Raw genomic sequence first — 17,278 nt, 5'->3', positions numbered from 1 at the left:
TTAATAGGTCTTGGATGGGAACACAACGCTTAATAAAAAAAAAAAAAAAAAAAAAAATTAAAAATATAGAGATGGGCACCGGGCCGAGAATACTATAATGACACTGACAAAGGCACAGGTGGCCGTAATTCACTCTTCCTTAAAGAAGTGATGATACCATCCGGGATTTACAGAGAACCCCCTCTAGGGAAGGTGTTGGGTGCTGGTGTTTGATCACAGCTAAGTCACCCCTTTCTCTCCTTTACCCAGGAGGAACCACGTGTCGGGGTCACAGGGCCGGTCAGCAGCTGAGCAGAAGACGCCAAGCAGCCTCTGGGCACTTTCGGGAATGGGGGTCTCGAGGGGGCTGGTTTTAGGAGCTGGTTCTGGCTTGCTGTGGCCAAGTCACACAGAAGGAAACTGTAGGTGGCAACTGCACTGTGACATTGGGGACTGAGCTGCCCAGGGCAGGGCCTGCAGAAATCGGATCTATCCCGGATAATCACTAGGAAACAAATCAGCGGCCAGGCCCTGTGGCTGATTGATGCCTGCTCACACTCCCGCTCCAAACATTGAGGCACACATCGCGGAAAGACAGATGGGTCTCCTGTCTCCATAACCCCGGAACAGTAAAACCCCCAGAACATTCAGGGAAGGCGGGGCTGCGGCAGGGGTGTCCCAGACCTTACGCTTCAGCTTTTAATCAACTTTCTCCAAATTCCAAGGAGACCTTTTTATGGCGCTTAAAATATACCCCGTAATTTTACTCTTCTCTTAGATGCAGCATTCCCCAAAATATAACTTCCCCTTTTGTCTAAAATAGCCTTAGATCATTCTAAACATCAGGGCTGTGCTGTTTTATGTGGCAGGGCACAGAAAGGAGGCCAAGGGAGTACCTGGGGATTTGGGGGTGGGGGTGGGGTGCCCTTTCCGCCTGGGGGTCAAGGCAACCTCCACCCTCCCTGGTGGTGCCATGGGCCTCAGCACTCAGCTGTAGGGCAACCCCACCCTCTCCATACCCACCAAAGACACCTTTGGCTCTGATGTGCCCCACTTTTCAGCTTGGAGAGGCCTCTCTCAGGTCTGTAGCCCTCCCTCCGTTCCCTCTTTCCCACCCAGGCTGCCCCTCACAGCTCCCGCTGCTCTCTGTGCTCTGTGGGGGGAACACCCCGGCCTGTTGGTTTGTCTCCAGAGGTGAGGAAAAGGCACCGGAGCGGGGAATGCTGCCGGGTCACACTGACCACTGCCTCGTTCCCGGCCACCCGACTCCGGTTTGCCTGTCCTTGTGCCGTAATTCACTCTCCCTTAAAGAGGTGGCCCTCTGGCTTAATTATCTCCCAACTGCAAGCTCCAGTACACCCTCTGGTTCCTCATCATACTTCTGACACCCAAGATGCCAGCTTCCTCCTGGGGGGTTTGTGGCCTTGGGCATGTACCTCTGGTCAGGCCGTGTCAGCTACAGTGAGGAAGGGGGCTGGTGTGAGAGACCAGGAGGATGACAGGGTCCTGCTAGGTGACTCTGGGCCCATGGGTTCCATGATCCTCTTCCCACCGTGTCCCTGGCAGGTTGTGCACCCTGCAGGCAGGATGCATGTGATCTCAGAGCCCAGGAGGCAGCCGGAAACCCTCCGAGAGATGGGGCCTGCTGGTGTTCAGCCTGTGAGGCGGTTCAAGGCAAGGAGGGAACCCTGCACAGCTCCTGCCAGCCTCAGCCAGGTCCCAAATGCATGGGCTGTACAATTACTCCCAGCTGCCTGAGGGGCAGAGAGACAGAGTGAGTTAGCTGTGCCGAACCCTGTAGGACATCTCTCTCTGTGTCCTCCTTTCCTGACTCCCCAAATTGCTTTATGACTCTGTGTGGGGAAGTGGACGTTTATGAATACGTATGTATGCCTATGGCACAGATACAAATGTGGAGATTCCAGTTGGTGATCTGGGCTGTCTGGATCCAGGATGGGAAGCTGGTTTCATTACATTTGGGAAGGGGGAGCTAAGCAGAAGATAAGAAGACACCTGGGGGCCGGGTGCGGTGGCTCACACCTGTAATCCCAGCACTTTGTGGGGGCTGAGGTGGGTGGATCACTTGAGGTCAGGAGTTTGGGACCAGCCAGGCCAACACGGTGAAACTCTGTCTCTACTAAAAATACAAAAATTAGCCAGGCATGGTGGTGGGCTCCTGTAATACCAACTACTCAGGAGGCTGAAGTAGAATTGCTTGAACCCGGGAGGTGTAGGTTTCAGTGAGCCAAGATTACACCATTGAACTCCAGCCTGGGCGACCAAGCAAGACTCCATCTCAAAAAAAAAAAAAAAAAGACATCTGTGAAATGGTCACCTTTATGGGGTTCTGGAACATTCTACAAAGTGGTGGATGTACTAGGGGTGGACCAAGGAGAAAAAATTCATATAAGGGGCCAGGTAGTAAATATTTTCAGCTTTGTGGGCCATGCAGTGTCTCGGGTGCAATTACTCGGCTCTGCACTCACGGTGCCAAAGACGCCAGGGATGATATGTAAATGCATGGGCGTGGTTATGCACCAGTAAAACTTTATTTGTAGAGATAGGCACTGGCAGATTTAACTCATGGGCTGTAGTTTGCCAACCCCTGGTAGATACCAAAAGAAATGAAACCTTGATGGCATGGTGGCACGTGGCTGTAGTCCCAGCTAATTGGGAGGCTGAGGCAGGAGGCTCACTTGAGCCTAGGAGGTTGAGGCTGCAGTGAACTATGATTGCACCACTGCACCTCAGTTTGGGTGACAGGGCCAGACCCTGTCCCTAAAAAATTTTTTTTTAAAGTTAAAAAAGATGAAAAGACACTAAAAAGACTAAGTGTCATATTACCGGAAAAACAAACAAACAAACAAAAAGCGGAAAAGCCGCTGGGGGAACGAAAAGCGATAAGGAAACGTGTCATGGTTCTGCCAAAGTGGGGAATCTCTGGCCGCTGATCCTGTTTCCCGGCAGTGGTTCTTGACTTGTTTCCTGCTGGGTAGATGCTTAAAGGAGGGAGACCTGAGCCACAGCCAGCACCTGGCACAGGTTTCAAGAAGTCACCCCAGTAGGACAGGGAGGACCACAGAATCCAGGGTGCACAAACCAGCACTCGCCTGGATCAGAAAACTGGCAAACCTTTTTGATTACATTCCTTTGCAAAAAACCCCAGCAGGGGCATGTCACTTCTCAGTGCAGGCCGAGTCCTAAAATCAGAGACTGCGGTTTTTGGCATAGGGAGCAAGTCTTAAAAACAACATTGTAAGAAGTGACTCAGTCCACCTGGCAGAGCAAGCTCTTGGAAAGCCAGATCCTCACACACCTAGGGCCGCTTCATTGGTGTCACGAGGACATGCCCGACCGTGGGTGGGCAGTGACCGGCTCTGGGTGGGCAAGGGGTGAGAGACGAGGAGGCACACCAGTCACCTCCCCCCAGGGATGAGGGAGAATGCCAGACTGAAACTGCTTCCCGCCACCCCCAACAACCACTCCACAATGGTGCCGAATATGGTCGGGTTGATGTGTAACTCCAATGGCACGATGTTACTAAGAAAAAAAGAATCCAAAAATATTTAGGCAGAGAACATCTGTTACAATGAAATCTATCTTGTCATCCAGTTGACCTAAAACAGCAGTTCTCAACTGGGGTAGTTCTGCTCCTCAGGGAACACCTGTCAACATCTGGAGACATTTCTGGTTGTTGGGACTAGGGGCGGGGGTGCTATGGGCATCTAGTGGGCAGGGACCAGGATGCTGCTCAGCCCGCCACAATGCACAGGACGGCCTGGCCAAAACAGAATGATCCAGCCCACATATCAACAGGGAACTTGGGTTGGACCAGGAAGTCTGGCCTCTGTCCCCGAGGGTTTCTGACTGTGAGGTCTGAAACTGACCCCATATGATGGCTTATTCCGCTTTCTTATCGCCTGTGGGGTTTGCCCTGCCCCATCTCCTGCCTGCCCTGCATTCGGACCCCAGCTCCTATTTTCTCCTCTGGGCTGCTCTGCAGACCCAGGGACCCCCAAAACTGCTTCCCTTCACCTTTGTGCAAACATCCCGGGGAGGCCACACAGGAGAGGCAGCCAGAGACTGATTCTAACCTTGCTTCCTGTGGTGCCCGGGGTGCCCACCTCATCCCCCTCAGGGACCTTCGGTAGCTTGTGGTCAGGGCCACGTTGTACCCCCTCCTTCTGTTCTTGTACCACCCTGTCTCCCACACATGCCTGCCTGTGTGGATGGGTGACCCGGATGTTTGCGTGGATAACCATTCCGCTGCTCAGCCTTTTGGATGGCCTGGGCTGGCCTGAGTCTTGACCGCTGGCGGGGCGAGGGTGGGGACTCCTGAGATCCCTAATTCTGCCTCCTCTTTCCCCACCACAGCAGTGCGCCCACCCGAGAGGAGGACGGGCACCCAGTGACCCTAGCCCTGCTCCCCCAACCCAGCCCTGGACACACTGGCCTTCCAATCTCCCTTTGAAGTGCACCAGGTTGCTGACCCGGACCCTCCTGAGCCCAAGCTCCCTGCCCACCCTGCTGCCCACTGATGCTCCCACCTTCCTTCTCCCTCAGCCCAGAGAAGTGACAAGTGGTCTCAGGGACCCTCAGCCTCAAATACCTCTGCATTCACGTAACACAGACACAACCCGAGCCACTGGGGGCTCCTGGACCCTTCGACGGACAGACGGGCGCTGACTGCAGGTACTGCTCTTCCTCAAATAAACGCTGGCTTCCCTTTGCTGCTCATGACATGGGTGACTTCTGCCTTCTGAGGCCTTGGCCCCGTCCTGACCCTGAACCTCCTCCAGTCTGTGGCCCATGCCCTGAATCTCATCCTTGAAATGTCCCCCCATGAGGAGGGGAGCCACATGCCCCCTCTCAACACCTACTTCTGCCAAACTCATCTCCCCGCATGGCTAATAGCCAAGGGCTGGGTGAGTGCCTGGCTGGGAGGTGCCCCAGCTTGCTGTCTGCCCCTGACCCCTCTCTGACTGGGTCATGCAAAAGGATGGCCTCTGAGGCCTGATGAGCGCTGGGGCTGTGGGGTCTTTGTGTGGCTGGTGCACAGTTCTCCCCTGGATGCCCCTGTCAGCTGCTTGAACGAAGTACTTCAAACCAAATTCACCAGGACTGGCCTCCAGGCGGTGCCCCTGCAGCCATCTCTGACCCCCTCTCCTCCTCCCCTGGGACCTGTCTGTCCTCAGCTGTCAGCCTCAGATATGGCACATCCCTGAGGCTGGGGTTGCTCCCAGGACTCCCTCTCTGTTGCACTCAGGCAGCCACGTGCAAACGCTCCTGCCTGAGTCCAGGGTCCCTGCCAGCCAGCCCGTCCGCCATGCTCCCTGCAGCCAGCCTCCCTCTGGCCACTGGCTTCTCAATGGGCTGGAAAGGACATGCAGATGGATGTCCCTGCTGTGCCTGGGCACACCTGCCCCCTTCTCGGTTCCTCCCACCCCTGCTCCTGGTCCCATCTGGTGTCCGTCAGTGGCTCCAGCCATCAGCACGCCCGGAGCAGCCTGCTGGACGGGACTGCTCTCCTCCTTCCCAGGGCTCATGACAGTCTCCAGGAGATCCTCTGTGTGAGTGACAATCCTCCCACTCCCCAACATTGTTCTTGTTGGGGGCACTGATGGGGGAGGTTGGCCTGGATGGGGCAGGGGTCCAGGAAAATCCCAACCACATACCAGCCATACAAAGGAATGAAATGCTGATACAACTGGTGGGCAGAGAAACAAACCATAGTCCATCATCCATCCAGGCCGTGGAATATGATGCAGTCATGAAAAGGAAGGAAGCACTGATCCATGCTATGATGTGAATGAATCTCAAGAACATGATGCCAAGTGAGAGAAGCCAGACACAAAAGGCCACAGAGTGTGAGAGATTTCATTGATCTGAAATGTCCACAACAGGCAGATCCATAGAGACGGGAAGCAGATTAGTGGTTGCCAGGGCCTGGGAGAGGGAACTGGGGAGTGACTGCTGATGGGGATGGGGTCTCCTTCTGGGGTGATGGAAATATTCTGCAACTGGATAGAGGTGACGGTTGCATACCACTGCGAGTGTACTAAATGCCACTGAATTGCACACTTTTGCCTGAGGCCAGGAGTTCGAGACCAGCCTTGCTGACATAACAAAATCCAGTCTCTACAAAAAAATAAAAAAAATTAGCCAGGTGTGGTGGCGCGCACCTGTAGTCCCAGCTGCTTGAGAGGCTAAGGTGGGAGGATCACTTGAGGCCAGGAATTTGAGGCTGCAGATGTAATTTAATTTACAGGTTTATAAACTGCAGATATAATTTATACATTTATAAAATGCAGATACAATTTAATCTATATATTTATAAACTACAGGTATAAATGTATCTATTTATAAATAGTAAATAGGTAAATTGTATCTTGATAAGCTCTTAAACAGAAACCTCAACTTCAGAGGCATGAGAGTTGGCATACGTCTGGTTCCAGAACTTTCTATTTCTGCCACCCTTGCTGAGTGGTTCGCGTACCTCAGTGTCCTCACGTCAGGTGGAAGGGGTCAGTCTGTCCACGTCAGGATGTGGCGAGGACGTATGAGACGGTGCCCCCAACACTGGGTGGCGGCTGGCATCCATCTGTGTCTCGCCTGACAGACTCGGGGGAAAGGACGTGGCCCAGGCAGGTGTCCTTGAGGGTGGAGGTCGAGGTGGGTAATGACACTGTGGTCTGGGTGACCTGCCCCAGTGCTGACTGTGGGTGGGGGAACAGAGCTAGTGGCCTGGTTGATGGCAGAGGGGCTGGGAAGTCGGGGGAACATGAGACTGGGTTTGTGGGGCCTCTAAGGAGGAGCTCAGGACCTGGTCCAGGTGGATGCGAGTCCTAGGTTCCTTTGCCTCAAGAGGGGGGTCTAGGGCAGTGGCTAGTTCAGGACCCTTCCTCAGTCCCTCACTGGAATGTCCTGGGATTGGCACGACTTCAGGTGAGCTCGGCTCCACCAGCTGGGGGCGTCCCTCTGTGCCCCGCAGCCCATCACTGTCACCGTGTCCCACTGTGGGCCAGGCCACAGGGGCTCCATGGAGTCTGGGGACCCTTGGGACAACAGCCTGACAAGCAAGGATCCTTATTTTATTTCTGCTTTCAGAATGAAAACCTCACGCATGCTGCCAGCTGCACTTGCTACAGTTCAGGACAGATGAAGGGAAGCCCAGCCTTTGGCCCCTTGGACTCAGCCTGCTCTCAGAAGGGCACCGAGGCGAGTGCCTGGTAGATCTGAGGCTGTGGGCAAAGGGAGAGGAGCGTGTTCTGGGTGTGCTTTGCGGCGAGCCCCCATGGCCGATGCCGTGGGCTGCTCTATCCGCAGCCCCTGGGCTGTCGAGGGGCGCCTGCACTGGGAGGCTAGAGGCTGCATGGAGGACGGGGAGACCCATGGCTTCTGCAGCCCCCTGACTTGGTGAAAGGTGATGGCAACAGTTAACTGCAGTGGCGGACAGATCAGCTGATTGGAACCGGCTTTCCACAGTGCTCCCTTCCTGTTTTTTGGTCAGCATTGCACAGCGAGGCTGCAACCCTTGCTGGGGGTGGGGGTGTGGGTGGGGGGGTGCGCCCAAACCTCAAAACAGCTCAACTTCTCCTTTCGGGGAGCTGAGAAAAAAATCCCCAATCGATACTGCGAGTTGTGCTGATCTCCGGCTTTCTGCAGCCTGGGCGAGAGAGGGGACAGCAGAGAGGCAGCCTGAACGGGGGGCCGGGGCTCAGGCCGGGTTGAAACCCCAGGTTAGGCTGTGGCTGTCTGCAGTGTGGCCTGGGGAATCCACCTGTAGCGGGTTGACTTGTGGCTTCCCAAAAAGACGTGTCTAAGTCCTGACCCCTAGAACCTGTGACTGTGGCCTTATTTGGAAACAAGGTCTTTGCACACGTCATGAAGATAAGCGTTTTGAGATGAGGTGATCCCATGAGAGAAAGGCAAGGGAGATTGGACACATACAGGGGAGAAGACCAGGTGACGACGGAGGGAGAGGGCAGAGCAATGCGGCCACAAGCCCAGGAGCTCCAAGGACTGAAGCCACCAGAACCCGGGAGAGAGGTCTGGGACAGATTCTCCCTCAGAGCCTCCAGAAGGACCCAGCCCTACCCACACCTTGATTTCCGACTTCCAGCCTCCAGAACTGTGAGAGAATCAACTCCTGCTGTTTGAGGACTTCCAGCCCGTAAAATGTATAGACACCTCGGGAAACTCGCACATCCACGTGTCTCTCTGGGGCTCGGTTTCCTCATCTTTAAAATGGGCAGAGCTGCTGTGAGGGCTTAGAGATGATGGAGGAAAATCAAGAAGCATAAACCCTGATACCCAGTGGGCCTGAGGCATGATTTAGCTAATTATTCCTCTTATTAGAAAATGATTCTTGGGGCCAGGCATGGTGGCTGACGCCTGTAATCCTAGCACTTTGGGAGGCCGAGGAGGGCGGATTACTTGAGGTCAGGAGTTTGAGATCAGCCTTGGCCACCATGGTGAAACCTGTCTCTACTAAAAATGCAAAAATTAGCCAGGCATGGTGGTGGGCGCCTGTAGTCCCAGCTACTCGGGGGGCTGAGGCAGGAGAATCACTTTAACCAGGAGGTAGAGGTTCCAGTGAGCTGAGATTGTGCCACTGCACTCCAGCCTGGGGGACAGAGCAAGACTCTATCTCAAAAAAAGAAAAAAAGAAAATGACTCTTAAGTTAGCACAGAACAGATGGAACTCATGGACAATTTCTAAAAGCTCAGTGGCTGCAATGAACAGTGATTGGGTCTTATGGGAAGAACTCAAAAGACAGCAGTTCTATTCCCAGGAGACATCAGCAGTGCCTGGAAGCTATTTTGTTAATACCTCTCTAATCAATGAAATGTCTGGGGACACTTCTGGTTGTCACACCTGCGGGGTGGGGAGTGCTCCTGGCATCTGGTGGGTAGAGGCCAGGGATGCTGTTCAATGTCCTTCAATGCACAGGACTACTCCCTCCCCAGAGAACGATCCGGCCCTGAATGTCAACAGAGCCGAGGTTGAGAAATCCAGCTCTCCGCGAAGACAATCATATCCCTTTGCAAACAGTCGCCCCAGGAAGCACGTTTATTGCCATGACGTGGATTTGGCTCAAGCCTGTTTTGGAAGCCAGCGTGGGCACCACCCTCGAGCAGCTTAGAACCGGTGGAGAAAACCGGCCTTGCCAGCCCCCACTGCTGAGGCCCCAAGCAGGGCGGCCTGGCAGGACCAGGGGTCTGACTCACGGAGGGTGACTAATGGCTGTCGAAGGCATACTGGAGACAGTGCAGGCATGGAGGCTGGAGGGAGCTTTGCTGGCATCCGGGGAGGAGTTACCGGTACCCAAGACGATTGTGGATCTGGGGCAGACCTCGAGGACCCAGGCACAAGATGTCACCAAGTGGGACGTGCCAGGGGCCAGGTGGGACTTGAAGCTGGCCAGGTGGGACTCTAGGACTCTACGGGGGATGCTGTGGGCTGACTTGTGCTCCCTGTCCCCAAAATTATATCCACATCCTCACCCCCAGAAACTGTATGTGACCTAATTTGGAAATAGGGTCTTTGCAGATGCAATTAGGTAGGATGAGGTCATGCCGGAGTAGGATGGGCCCTACATCCCATGAGTGGTGTCCTTGTTGTAAGAAAGCCATGTGAAGACACGGACACACAGGAAGAACACCCCTGACGGCGGAGAGTGACGTGATGTGGCCACAGGGCAGGGCACATCTGCAGCCACCAGAGAAGCTGGAAGAGGCCTGAAGCATGCTCCTCCAGAGCCGGGAGGGAGCGTGGCCCCGTGGACACCTTGATTTCAGACTCTTGGCCTCCAGGACCATGAGAGTCTTAATCCCTGTTGCTGGAGACTCCCCGGCCCCTAACACTTTGTTACCTAAGCAACAGGAAACTCATACATGCCCTGGAGGGTCCTAGGGAGATGGAGCTCTGGAGGCAGTAACTTGGTGGGGAGGACATGGACCCTGAACTGAGACCTAGGTCGCAATCCTGCCTCCTGGCCATTCCACGTTGAAACCTTGGGGTTGGGTGTGTCATTTCTGCGGGACTCAGGTATTCACCCACCTGCCTGGTCCCATTTGGCAAAATGTCTGACATGGTAAACGTTGGATCTACCCTCTTGTTCATTCACCTACTAAATTTTTGCTGTTTATATTTTTGAGACAGGGTCTTGCTCTGTCACCCAGGCTGGAGTGCAGTGGTGTGATCATAGCTCATTGCAGTCTTGAACTCCCGGGCTCAAGCAATCCTCCCACTTCAACCTCCTGAGTAGCTAGGACCATAATTTTTTATTTTTATTTTTATTTTTGAGATGGAGTTTTGCTCTTGTTGCCCAGGCTGGAGTACAATGGTGCGATCTTGGCTCGCTGCAACCTCCGCCTCTCAAGTTCAAGCCATTTTCCTGCCTCAGCCTCCTGACTAGCTGGGATTATAGGTGCCTGCCACCACACCCGGCTAATTTTTGTATTTTCAGTAGAGACGGAGTTTCACCACGTTCGCCAGGCTTATCTCGAACTCTTTACCTCAGGTGATCCACCTGCCTCGGCCTCCCAAAGTGCTGGGATTACAGGCATGAACCACTGCACCCAGCCTAGTTTTTAAAATTTTTGGTAGAGATGGGGTCTTGCAATGTTACCCAGGCTGGTCTGGAACTCCTAGGCTCATGCAATCCTCCTGACTCCCAGCCTCCTGACTCTGGGATTACAGGTGTGAGCCACACATGCTGAATTTTCAAGGTCACTGTTTTATCTCTGGTGTGGATGCCAGGCACTGATGTTTTGGCCTGGAGAGCCATCGAGCCCCCGGCCACCAGGTAGGAGGACGCTGGGGCCACTGGCAGTTTCACTGTGGCTGAGTCTCAGAGCTGGGATGACGCCAGGGTGGCCTCGGGACCCCAGAGCTGGGTTGCATCCACGTCTGCGGAGAACCTCTACAGTTCCTGCGTCACCCAGAGTCCTCTCTGAGTTCTTCTACCTGGGGAGAATTTTGTGTTGACTTTGGCCACCACATAGCCCAGTGTCTGTATCACAGTCTGCCACACAGCAAATGCTCACACAGCGATGAATGGGTGGTCTGGGTTTATAATGTGGTCTGGGTTTATAATGTAATGCATACAAGACAAACCATATTAAAAATCGCTGAGGTGGGAGGATCACTGGAAGCCAGGAGTTCAAGACCAGCCTGGGCAATGTAGTAAGACTCTGTCTCTACAAAAAATTTAAAAATTATCCGGGCATGGTGGTGCACACCCGTAATCCCAGGTACTTGGGTGGCTCGGGTGGAAGGATCGCTGGAGCCCAGAAGTTCCAGGCTGTGGTGAGTGACGATTGTGCCACTGTACTCCAGCCTAGGTAATAGAGAGAGACGGAAAGGAAAGGAAAGGAAAAAGGAAAGGAAAGGAAAGGGAAAAGGAAAGGATAAGAAAAGAACAGAAAGAACAGAAAGAAAATGGACATTCTATGGTGAAATTGCTCAGTGGTTTTATTGAAAGCTGATGTAAACAATGACAATGAATCTCTGTGTTACTTGTACAGGAGAAAACAGAAATAGGCTACATATGTCGGACCAGGGCTAAGTTGTATGACCCCAATTAATGTCTTGCTGATGACCTCAGAGAGGAAGAGGAACTGAAATGTATTCCGTAGGCACTGCTTAGATGTGATTTCAGTAAAATCTGCATGGCAACCCTCATTGTGGGGACTAACAAGAGGCCAGAGGTCAAGGCTCCAGGGAGGGTAGGGTCTGACCCTGCCCCCAACTCCCTCTCTCCACTGAAGGGGCTCTCAGGATCCTATGTGTGAAGAAACTGACATATTCATATAATGGGCTACAATTCAGCAAAAGAAATGAGCTCTCAAGCCACAAAAAGACATGGAGGAATCTCCCCTCCCCCTTTTTTGGAGGGGGACAGGGTCTCACTCTGCCACTTAGGCTGCAGTGTAGTGGCCGGACATTGGCTCACTGCAGCCTCAACCTTCCGGGCTCAGGTGATTCTCCTGCCTCAGACTCCCAAGTAGGTGGGACCACAGGCACACAGCACCATACCTGGCTAATTTTTGTGTGTGTGTATATACATATATATATATATATATATATATATATATATATTTTTTTTTTTTTTTTTTTTTTTTGTAGAGACGGGGTCTTGTTATTTGCCTAGGCTGATCTGGAACTCCTGGGCTCAAATGATCCTCCTGCCTCGGCCTCTCAATGCACTGGGATTACGTAAGCCACTGCGCCGGACCGACATGGAGGAACCTTAAATGCACATTGTGAAGTGGAAGAAGCCAGTCTGAAAAGCCTGTACACTGGGACTCCAACTACAGACAGCCAGGAAAAGACAGAACTATGAAGGCAGTCAGAAGAGCCATGGCTGCCAAAGATTACGGAGGGATGAACAGGGGAAGCATGGAGGAATTTTAGGGCAGTGACACTACTCAGTGACACTCCAACGGGGGATACATTCATTATACTTTTGTCCAAACTCAAAGAACTTGCAACACCAACAACCCTAATGGAAACTAGAGCCGTTAGTCAATAACAGTATCAATGTGGATTTAATCAGTTGCAACCGACACATCACGCTAATGCAAAATATAAATAACGCGAGAACCTGGGGGTGGGAGGGGTACATGGGAACTCTCTGCACTATCTGCTCGGTATTTCTATAAACCTAAAACTGCTGTAAAACAACTAAAGTCTGTTTTTTTGTTTTTTTTTTTTTTAGAAAGCAGGGCTGGGTGCGGTGGCTCACGCCTATAATCCCAGCACATTGGGAGGCCAAGGTGGTAGGATCATTGGCGTCCAGGAGTTCCGAGACCAGCCTGGGCAAAACAGTGAGACACCCCCATCTCCACAAAAAATAAAAAATAAAAATGAAAAAAAGGCAGACCCCACACCCAGAGGTGCAGACCCCTGGAGGCCACACGCTGCCCCCGGCCCTCACCAGGTGACGATGGTTGTGTTGTTCTGAGACATGCGGATGCACCTCGTCCTAAAACCCTTAGAATGATGGGTGCTGTGTGGTCACTTCTGCAGCCCTGTGGCCACAAGACTCACCCACAGCAGCACACAGAGGGCTCCCGTGGGGTTTGGCTGATCAGGGCACTGAACAGCGGGCAGAGGGCATGAGGCATGAGAACTTGGGTTGGTCCCTTCTCTGCTGCCTCTACAGCGAAACCAGGTGGCCCCCTCCCCTTGTCCACTCTGTGACAATGCCTCGCCATCCCCTTAACCCCCAGGCCTGCCGTATGCCTTGCTGGCTTCCTTCCACCCTGCCGGTGCCCCTAGAAATGCCCCATTATGAAGCACTCCTCAAACTGGTTTGAATGCGCCAGCCTTCTCTTTCAGGCACCTTGAGAAGGAATGGCCATGATCTGGAAGCCAAATGTGTATTAACTGTGACCTTTTTTTGTTTTTTGTTTTTTTTTTTTTTTTGAGACAGAGTTTTGCTCTGTCACCCAGGCTGGAGTGCAGTGGTGCGATCTTGGCTCACTGCAGCCTCTGCCTCCTGGGTTCAGGTGATTCTCCTGCCTCAGCCTCCCGAGTAGCTGGGATTACAGGCACGCACCACCATGCCCAGCTAATTTTTATATTTTTAGTAGAAACAAGGTTTCATCATGTTGGCCAGGCTGGTCTCAAAGTCCTCACCTCAGGTGATCCACCTGCCTCAGCCTCCCAAAGTGCTGGGATTACAGGCATGAGCCACCGCACTCAGTGACTTTTTATTTTCTGTATTTTTGATGTTCTGACATCTGGGGCCTGGCTGACCCCAGAGAGATGGCCCTTCCCAATTCCTAGACTGGTTCTAGCCAATTCCTAGAGATGGTTCAGGACTTGCCTTCCATATGCAAACCAACTAGTCCAGAGCCTACACCCCAGCCACCTTCTCTGTGGGGCTCTCACACTCCAGCCCACTATCCCCGCTCTCATCACCCCAGGCCCTGGCACCTGACAATAAGGGGCAGCCCCAATGCCCCAGAGCCCATTGAAATAATTCAAACAAGCCAATCCTAAGCCAGCTTACTGTGCCTAGCACATTCCGATGCATGAAAATCACAATAAAGTTTCCTGCCTCTCTCCGCACCCTTTTTCCCTCTCTCCCTCAGACTCCTGACGTGTCCCAGTGCTTCCCCCTGTGGCCTTCCATGGCATTGCACCCTCTTCTATAGAGAACTGTGAGTAACAAACTCTCTTTCCAAAGGCAGTTGCATCCTGACCAGTTGGACTCACAGTACCTGAATAATAACAACAATCAGAAAACCTCCACTTTTTCTCTCTTTAGAGGCAGGGTCTCTTTCTGTTGCCCAGGCTGGAGTGCAGTGGTGCAATCACAGCTCCAACTCATGGGCTCAATTGATCCCCCCGCCTTAGCCTCTCTAATAGCTGGGACAACAAATGTGTGCCACCGCACTTGGCTAATCTTTGTTTTTGTTTTGTTTTGTTTTTGTAGAGAGGTGGCTTTGCTATGTTGCCCAGGCTGATGTTGAACTCCTGGGCTCAAGCAATCCTCTTGCCTTAGGCTCCCAAAAACCACTGGGATAATAGACATGAGCAACCACACCTGGCCTGAAATTTCTTTCTTTCTTTTCTTTTCTTTTTTGAGACGGGAGTCTCTCTCTGTCATACAGGCTGGAATGCAGTGGCATGATCATAGCTCACTGCAGCCTCAAACTCCTGGGCTTAAGTGATCCTCCTGCCTCAGCCTCCTGAGCAGTTGGGACTACAAGTGAGCACTACTATGCCTGCTTGGCTAATCATTTTTTTTGTAGAGAGAAGGTCTTGCTATGTTGCCCAGGCTGATCTTGAACTCCTGAGCTCAAGCGATCCTCCCACCTCAGCCTCCCAAAGTACTGGGATTACAGACGTGAGCCACCGCGCTTGGCTCAAAACCCCCATTTTCCAAACAAAGGCCCCCTCCCACAGACCAACCAGCTTCCCCACTCACCTCCAGCACAGGGCCAGCACCCAGGATGGTCCTCTCGACGCCGCTGGCATAGCCCTTCTGGCTGAGGGCGGTGAGGCAATGGATAAGGAAGTTGGTGCTCTGGGTCTTGCCAGAGCCACTCTCGCCCGAGATCACGATGCACTGGTTCACGCGCTTCCTGAGCATGGTGTAGTAGGCCACGTCGGCCAGCGCAAAGACGTGCGGCTCCAGCTTGCCCAGCTGCTGGTTCTCATACATCTTCACGTACTTGGGGTTGTAGATGGGCAGGAACTTAAAGGGGTTGATAGCCACCAGGATGCTCCCCGCATACGTGTAGATCTTTTGTTGAAGGAAGCGGTGCTTGAGGTTCTTCAGGAGGTTGCCCTCGGTCAGCTCGGGGAGGTTACACAGGTCATCAAAGTCCGCCTGCTGCCGTGGCAGGAGGCCACGCTCCACTAGGCGTCGGGTGGCCGTGGCCTGCGCCACCAGCTGCATGTGCACGTACTTGATGGTCCCGTCTGCATTGCGCTCCTGCAGCAGGAAGTAGTAGCCATCCTCCTGTGGGTGCTCGTCCTGCGCCCGCCGGGGCCACAGCAGCACCCGGTGCACAGGCGAGTCGTTGGCGTCCAGCACCCATTCCTCGCCGCCCGACTCTTTGACTTCCACCAGCACGTAGCATTTGGTGCCATCCAGCCGCAAGCTGGCGATGGCGTCCTTGATGACGTCCGAGGTGGTGCTGTCCTTGGTGGCGGTCACGCGGCACGAGGCCTGGCTCTCCGTGGTGGACAGCTGGGGGTAGATGTGCAGGTGGTAGGCCGTCTGCTCCCGGCGGCCCGAGCTGCCAGCCTCTTTCACACTCATCCTGCCAGCCGCCTGGCTTCAGCATGCCTCCCAGGCTCGGGGCGCGCGTGTCCTGGAGCTGGAAGGGAGATCAGAGCCAGGCACAGTCAGAGAGGTGGGAGGGGAAGTTTAAGGGGCATGTGGAGTCCCACTCCTGGGCAGATAGCACCTGACCCAATGCTGGAGTTCCCCACCCAACTAGGTTCACCCAAAAAGCCAGAGGCAACCAGTCACAGCATCCCGTGAGGGTCTGTTTGTCCTTCAACATGACCTTAGGCTCATGCAGCGGCTCATGCTTATAATCCCAAAACTTTGGGAGGCCAAGGTGGGAGGACTGCTTGAGGCCAGGAGTTTGAGACCAGCCTGGGCAACATAGCGAGACCCCATCTCTACAAAAAATAAAGACATGGTGGTGCTCAACTGTGGTCCCAGCTCCTCGGGAGGCTGAGGTGGGAGGATCACTTGAACCCAGGAGATCGAGGTTGCAGTGAGCTGTGATTATACCAGCCATACTCCAGCCTGGGTGACAGAGAGAGACTCTGTCACTTAAAAAAAGAAAATTTTGAGAGTGGCTTTTACAAGTGACATCATCAGACAACCCCCAAGACCTGACCCTTCCCCGAGTTTGCTCCATCCCAGCCCCCATCCCACCCCATCCAGAGGCAGCCTTTCAACTCTGAAGCCCAACAGCCGTGACCCTCTTTCTGCTATGCCCTTCCCAGCCCACATCCTTCCTGACCTCATCTCTGAATAAACCTCCCCAGCAGCTCCCTAAGCAGATGAAGACTCGGCCCCACAAGCCTTGGCCACACACCGGTAACAGTGAGAGGCATGTGGGGATGAGCAAGACTGAACCAGTCTCGAAATTTGGGATTCCCAAAACTCCAGGGTCCTCGAAATCCAACCTAGGAAGACAAAGTCTGGGAGAGCCACAAAAAACGCACTCAGGCGAATGGCTTAGAGGGCGGTTGCTTCTGAAGCCACAACTCCAATCTACTGGGGAGAGGAACATCAGGCAGGCCCAGCCAGGGGGCATCCTACAGGAATACAGTCGGTGCTCCCAAGATTGCCAAGGTCACGGACAACAAGGAAAGACTGAGGAGCTAGCTGTCCAAGACCACAGGAGACTCGCAATGCGATAGGACTCCCTGGAAAGGATCCTCCGCCAGAGAGAGCGCTTGAATGGAAGAGCTAGCGACACCAGAAGCACACCAGAAGGGTGGTAAGTAGCAGTCTGCCAATACCAATTTCTTTTCTTTTTCTTTTTTTGTTTTTGAGACAAGAGTCTCGCTCTGTTGCCCAGGCTGCAGTGCAGTGGTGCGATCTCGGCTCACTGCAACCTCTGCTGCCTGGGTTCAAGCAATTCTCCTGCCTCAGCCTCCTGAGTAGCTGGGACTATAGGCATGCACCACCACACCTGGCTAATTTTTTTATTTTTTAAGTACAGACGGGGTTTTGCCATGTTGGCCAGGCTGGTCTCGAACTCCTGACCTCGGGTGATCTGCCCACCTCGACCTCCCAAAGTGCTGGGATTA

At 53.4% G+C, this 17,278-nt stretch overlaps 1 protein-coding gene across 1 annotated transcript in view; it reads right to left on the bottom strand.

The window, feature by feature from the left end:
- Positions 1–15,820, bottom strand: part of MYO9B (myosin IXB) — a 119,482-nt gene extending 103,662 nt beyond the window's left edge. Inside the window, exon 1 of the mRNA XM_011925897.1 lies at positions 14,925–15,820. Within this exon, the coding sequence (XP_011781287.1) occupies positions 14,925–15,764 (840 nt within the window). The 5' untranslated portion in view covers positions 15,765–15,820. The remainder of the gene's footprint in view (positions 1–14,924) is intronic.
- Positions 15,821–17,278: the final 1,458 nt, after the last annotated feature.

The sequence above is a fragment of the Colobus angolensis genome, unplaced genomic scaffold (assembly GCF_000951035.1).
Source record: "Colobus angolensis palliatus isolate OR3802 unplaced genomic scaffold, Cang.pa_1.0 Scaffold66, whole genome shotgun sequence".
Classification (NCBI taxonomy): domain Eukaryota; kingdom Metazoa; phylum Chordata; class Mammalia; order Primates; family Cercopithecidae; genus Colobus; species Colobus angolensis.
This window is presented reverse-complemented; position numbering and strand designations above follow the sequence as displayed.